Source organism: Rattus norvegicus, chromosome 17 (genome assembly GCF_036323735.1).
Source record: "Rattus norvegicus strain BN/NHsdMcwi chromosome 17, GRCr8, whole genome shotgun sequence".
In the NCBI taxonomy this organism is placed as follows: domain Eukaryota; kingdom Metazoa; phylum Chordata; class Mammalia; order Rodentia; family Muridae; genus Rattus; species Rattus norvegicus.
The window spans coordinates 3,241,989-3,248,138 of NC_086035.1; the positions used below are offsets into that span (position 1 = coordinate 3,241,989).

General features: G+C 38.9%; 1 protein-coding gene across 1 annotated transcript; it reads left to right on the top strand.

Annotated features, from left to right (window-relative positions):
- The first annotated feature begins 499 nt into the window (after positions 1 to 499).
- On the top strand, positions 500 to 5,908 carry Ctsm (cathepsin M). Its single transcript, NM_181378.3, has 8 exons — positions 500 to 563; positions 1,837 to 1,964; positions 2,267 to 2,389; positions 2,482 to 2,628; positions 3,046 to 3,270; positions 3,632 to 3,794; positions 4,384 to 4,501; positions 5,526 to 5,908. The coding sequence occupies exons 2-8, from the start codon at positions 1,839 to 1,841 to the stop codon at positions 5,623 to 5,625; spliced, it is 1,002 nt and encodes a 333-aa protein (NP_852043.2). The 5' UTR covers positions 500 to 563; positions 1,837 to 1,838; the 3' UTR covers positions 5,626 to 5,908.
- Positions 5,909 to 6,150: the final 242 nt, after the last annotated feature.

The window sequence follows — 6,150 nt, forward strand, 5'->3', positions numbered from 1 at the left end:
TCACCTTGTTTGTTAGCTTTTTGTCTTGAATTTTGTCTTATTTGAGAATCAGCTTCCCCCAAAGATTTCTATGAAAGTCACAAATGTTATACCTTGAGTGTAGGAAAAAGTCATTCCAATGTTTGTGTTCTCATAGAATCTCATTCTAGCTGTAGATTAAACAGTAAATGTGGTACCAGTTTATGAAGAAAACCATTTTTTCCTTGAGCCAGTCATCATGCAAAATGTCACGTATGAAGTGATTGACTAACTGTCTGGCCCACAGTCACCCTTTCAGGACAAGCAGGATAAGATCTAGTTAGAGCCTAGAGTTTGAAATCTTGAGGCTTGGAGGCAGTAAGTCTTCAGCCTGAAGGCCAATCATATCACTGCACAGCAAAGCAGAAGAGGGCCAAGGTTGAAGGGTGGGACTAACTAGCCAGAGAGTTGGGATTTAACACTTGAATAAAGTGTTGTTGGTCCAGATCTTGGGAATTCAGTAACCTTTGGAAAGCTGTGCAGTACACCAGGGCAGCTGCAGTCACCACAGGTGAGGTCCTACATCCACAAGGGCAGAAAAGTAAGTGTCCATGGGAGAGAGCCTTGAGAAACTCCATGGCTACCCAATCAGTGACCCAGTAATGAGAATATTTTTTTAACTTCAGTAATCCTGCCATGTGAAGGTAGAGAATGGTGGGGAAGCTATAGAGTAAGGAAACCCAACATCTCTTATGTTTAGATTCACATAGGTTCCCATTACACTGAAAATCTGATTCTGTCTGGAGAGAGTGACATCTGGTACCATATAAAGCAGGAACATAGTCATCTTACCCTGAGCCTACAGAGATAATTTTCTTGCATATCACCACTGGATAAAAAGCTGCTTTACATGGTTGGCATGAAAAGATGTAGTAGCAGGTAGTGTGTCTCTAGGCAAGAACTATAGAGGGTGTGGCTTAGCAGATCCAGCATATCTTAATCTGGAATCCCAGCAGTGGCTTTCTCCAGTACCTCCTCTTTAGTGGTGGCTCTGTCTGGCAATGATTTTTCTGTGTAACTCTTTCCTCACTGAGGTAATGTATGTTATTCCAAAGACCTAAGGGTGGGCAATGTTCAAACAAGCCAACCTATTGATGTATGTCAGGCAGGAATATGATGTTGTGTGGCCCCAATTCATGAGGAAACCTTGTGCTATGTAAGAGAAGCTTTTCTGTATAAAAATCCTGTTACCTATGTCATAAGTACATAGATGCATAAATTTTGAACTTTGTTATCTTAAGTTTCTAGTAGAGATGCAGTTTGCATTCCTAGAATTGTTGTCATGTGCTGCATCTCTATCTATCTATCTATCTATCTATCTATCTATCTATCTATCTATCTATCATCTATCTATCTATCTTCCTATCTATCTGTCATCTATCTATCTATCTATCTATCTATCTATCTATCTATCTATCTATCTATCATCTATCATCTGTCTGTCTATCTACTTACCTATCATCTATTTCTTTCTTTCTTTCTTTCTTTCTTTCTTTCTTTCTTTCTTTCTTTCTTTCTTTCTTTCTTCTTTCTTTATATATTTATCTCTCATATGTTATGTCTGGATGGAAGTTTCTCCTTTCTCTAATTATTCCAGGTGTTGTGCTTCTTTATGGAAAAACTAAATGCTATTCACTGAGCCTTCATTCCAAATATATATCTAGTAATTTCCAAAATCTTTGGATAAATATTTGGGAGAAGGGTTAAAATAATTTTATCTACCATGAATGTTTTTGTTTCTCAGGAAGGAGTAAGAAGTCATTTAAAAGTGTTGGTGTAATCACGCCTTCATTTCTCTTCCCTCTTTGCATACTTGAGATATGACTCCTGCTGTCTTTCTGGCCATCCTGTGCTTGAGACTGATCTCATCTTCACCAGCACCTGATCCCGTTTTGGATGCTGAATGGCAGAAATGGAAAATAAAATATGAAAAAACATACAGCCTGGTTAGTAATTTTGGAACTGTCCAGAGGGAACACAGAGAGCTTGCTGATGGGGGTTATGGGCATAATAGGGTTATAGAAACTGCACTTTTCTGAAGAATTACATAAACTCAGGTGAGCTTAGGGTGGTTAGGATCTCTGTTCCTAGACATGTCGTAAATAGTTTGCTTCAGTGTCCTGAGATCTCTCTCTCTCTCTCTCTCTCTCTCTCTCTCTCTCTCTCTCTCTCTCTCTCTCCTTTACTTAATGCAGCAAGTACTTGGTAAGCTTCTACAGTGGTTAAAACCTATTATTTTTATTTCCAGGAGGAAGAAGGACAGAAGAGAGCAGTATGGGAAGAAAATATGAAAAAGATCAAACTGCACAATGGGGAGAATGGCCTAGGGAAGCATGGTTTCACTATGGAAATGAATGCTTTTGGTGACATGGTGACTGTGACATATATAACATCACAATGTATTTTTTCTTCAATTCATTGGTGTTTTTGCTTTTCAATAATTCATGTATTTTTTCCTTAAAGACAATTGAAGAATTCAGGAAATTAATGATTGAAATCCCAATCCCAACTGTCAAGAAAGAGAACAGTGTACAGAAACGTCAGGCTGTTAACGTGCCCAACTTTATAAACTGGAGGAAGAGAGGCTATGTTACCCCTGTGCGGAGACAGGTATTACTGTGTCACATGCCCACCTTCCTCAGCCACAGGAAATTGGGAAGGGGCATGTCTGCGTGGACTGAGCAATTTTTATGAAAAATTTTATTCTTCTTGTGCTCTTATACAAGGCTTATCAATCATTTCCAGCCACCATTACCTTAGCATTACATCTCCCTCTCCTGTCCCCCATCATATCTTTAGACTTCATGTCATCTTTCATTGCTATCTATAACCTGCCCTTATGCACATGTATATCGATGAGTGCTTTGGCATGAGCAAACCACCAGCAGGCAAGTCTCTGAAGAAGACTGACCTTCCCTTGACAGACTTCCCTCAGCTGCCAGTTGTTCATTTTCTGATATAGTATTCAGCTGTTTGATTTGGAGTTGCCATTTGTTTTTGAATGATTGCCTCTTGTTCTCCACTTAGGGAAGATGTAATGTTTGTTGGGCTTTTTCTGTGGCTGGTGCCATAGAAGGACAGATGTTCCAGAAAACAGGTCAACTGATCCCTCTGAGTGTACAGAACCTGGTGGACTGCTCTAGACCTCAAGGCAACCTGGGCTGTTATTTAGGCAATACATACCTTGCATTGCAGTATGTGAAGGAAAATGGAGGTCTGGAATCTGAGGCAACCTATCCATATGAAGAAAAGGTAGGTAGATTTTTATGCTATTGTCATGTCATTGCAGTATTGTCTTTGCAGTCGTGCCAATTGATATGGTTGCCATGTAGCTGATTCTATTTCTATGTACACGGAGAACATGTAAAGTCCTTATATAAAATATTCATTTCTTCACTGTGAAAATTTCTTATTGACTGTGAGACTGAAATGGGTGTCATTGATAACATGACTTTAAGTTCCAAATCTCCCAGTAGCTTTTATTTCCTGGCATGATTATGAAAGCCTAGCTGTGGGGAGACTCAGCTGCAATGACCAGAATGTGGTCCTGCCTCTTGTTCCACAGGGGCCCAGAGAGAAGTAACCTGGTCTTTTAACTCTTTATGTTTTCAAGGAAGGATCCTGCAGGTACCATCCAGATAATTCTACTGCTAGTATCACAGACTTTGAGTTTGTCCCAAAGAATGAGGATGCATTAATGAATGCTGTGGCGACGCTAGGGCCCATTTCTGTTGCGATTGATGCAAGGCATGAATCTTTCCTGTTCTATAGAAATGGTAAGCATATGCCCTTTTGGATATTGGTTGAAAAATCTGTGATGTTTCATGGCATTTATGTTTAACAGATCATTCTTCAAAATATAAAATGTGATGTATTTATGTGGGTTTGCATATTTTATAGCTATCCATTCCATAATCTTGCATATCATCTGTACTTGATATGACCTCTCCCTGGCATGTCAGCAATGCATAATCCATAAAATTTACTTTTTAACTTAATTTCCCATTATGTGGTATGGTTTTATGATTTTAGTGAAATGGCATTTCTTGAATAACTTAATGAGAGTCTTTAATTAAATAAGTTATGGTCAGGGCTGCTTGCTTGCAAAGGGGTTCTATCAGTAAAAACATAAAATGTGAATGAATCATCATCTATGCACATTCATGATCACTTAGATGTCTCTGGATTCTAATGAGGACCATTAGATGATAATGATTCTATATCAGGATTCCTGTCAATGACTGATCGCATGGTTAGTGGAGTGTCTGTCACTTCAGTGAAATCAGAAATAGCTCACTTATTGTTGTTTACCATTGTCCTTATCATGTTCCTGGGTCTCACTGATTTATGCATTTTATATTTCAGGTATATATCATGAGCCAAACTGCAGTAGTTCTGTTGTCACACATGCTATGTTACTGGTTGGCTATGGATTTGTAGGAGAAGAATCAGATGGCAGGAAGTACTGGATTCTTAAGAACAGGTATAAACTGCCAAAATTATTTATATTTGTAGTTAGAAGGAGATACTTTTTCCATTTCTATTGAGAGTTTTCAGAAGTCCTAGAAATTATTGTTCCACTTAAATTAAACAAAACTTTTTTCTTTTACTTTATTTTCTCTTATGTATGTGAGTTGTGTGTGTGCACATGGACTGATTTGACTGTGTGCTTGCGTGTGTATAGATACATGTTTGTGGACACTTGTCTGTGTGCTTGCTTATATAGAGACCATAAATTCACACCAGTTGTCTTCTGTAGTTGTCCTCCACTAATCAGTAGAGGCAGGGAATTCTGCTGATCCTAGAGGTCACTCAGCCTATTGTGTCTACCCTTTCTATCCCAGTTATGTCCGGCCTCTGGGAATTTAGACAGTTAAGGCTACCTGGCATTTCACAAAGTTTTATTACTTTTATTTATATGTATGTTTATATGAATGGATGCTTTACATTGGCAAATGCCCTCAGAGGCCTAAAAATGGTACATTACCTGAAACTCCAGTAAGAGGAGGTGTGATCTGAATGACATTGGCGCTGGGTGGGAGCCCTTGTCTTCACACTCTTAGGCACTGAGCCATCTCCAGCCCCCATCTTGGTTCTCAATGGGAGCCTGAACTTGACTTTCAGTCTTTCCTGTTGCATGGCAGAGTGTGACCATCTTTGTATCTCAACAGCTTTAACAACCAGTTCACACAACCAGCTCACACTGCAAGATCACAGTGTTCATCCACTGGTTTCCTTGGGTGCTAATATCATGCCTGTGCCATTGATTTTCTAAAATATGACAATCGTTATTTCTCAGCCACCTATGATAGTTGTCTTATCATTTCCTTGCTGCTATTTTCACAGTCATGTTTGAGATAATTTTTGGTTGCCTATGAGTTCAACCTCTGCTTTTTCTCATGCTTTCTATTAAGTTGACATCTGGCTCCGTGTTCAAATGAGGAGTTATTGTAATAATCCACTGCAGTGTGTAATTGTTACTAAGTGGAAAACATGATTTCTTTCAGCATGGGAAATAAATGGGGCAACAGAGGCTATATGAAGATTGCCAAAGACCAGGGTAACCACTGTGGAATTGCTACATATGCCCTTTATCCAAGGGTGTGAATTGCCTGGTGGTGACAAGGAAGGAAAGAACAGAAGACAACATGTAGAGAAGAGGCACTTCCATTTCCAATCAGCTGGCCATTCCTGTGTATGTAAGACACTGCAGTCATTGGAAGGCCAGTTGTGAGGTGAATGTTGTGATATGTTTACTATTGTAAGACATGACCACTGCTGTACCTGATGCCATACATTGGTTTGTATTTGTTTTCTATAACAGTGTTATTTTTATTTTTCGTGTAAGAAATTAAATCTTTAAAAATAAAGCTTTCTTTAAATGTTGCTCAGCCAATTGTGTTTCCTCTATTAAGAATTCTCAGTTTTAGATCTGTAACCCATTTTTTTACCTTTGATTTTTTTCTTGTATTTAATTTCTTGAGTTCTTTATATATTTTGGGTATCAGTCCTCTATCAGATGTGGAGTTGATAAAAATCGTTTCCAATTCTGGTGGAGTTCAGCCTGTCCTCCATTTTGGGTATCAGGGGAAGGCAGTGAAGAGTAGAATTGGTGAACAGGGACAAAACCTG

Excerpts from the sequence above, each read along its gene's own strand:
- Ctsm (NM_181378.3), top strand. The coding sequence starts at position 1,839 with ATGACTCCTGCTGTCTTTCTGGCCATCCTGTGCTTGAGACTGATCTCA. Across the intron at positions 2,390-2,481 it reads TGAATGCTTTTGGTGACATG|ACAATTGAAGAATTCAGGAA; the intron begins GTGACTGTGACA and ends TTTTCCTTAAAG. Across the intron at positions 3,795-4,383 it reads TTTCCTGTTCTATAGAAATG|GTATATATCATGAGCCAAAC; the intron begins GTAAGCATATGC and ends TTTATATTTCAG.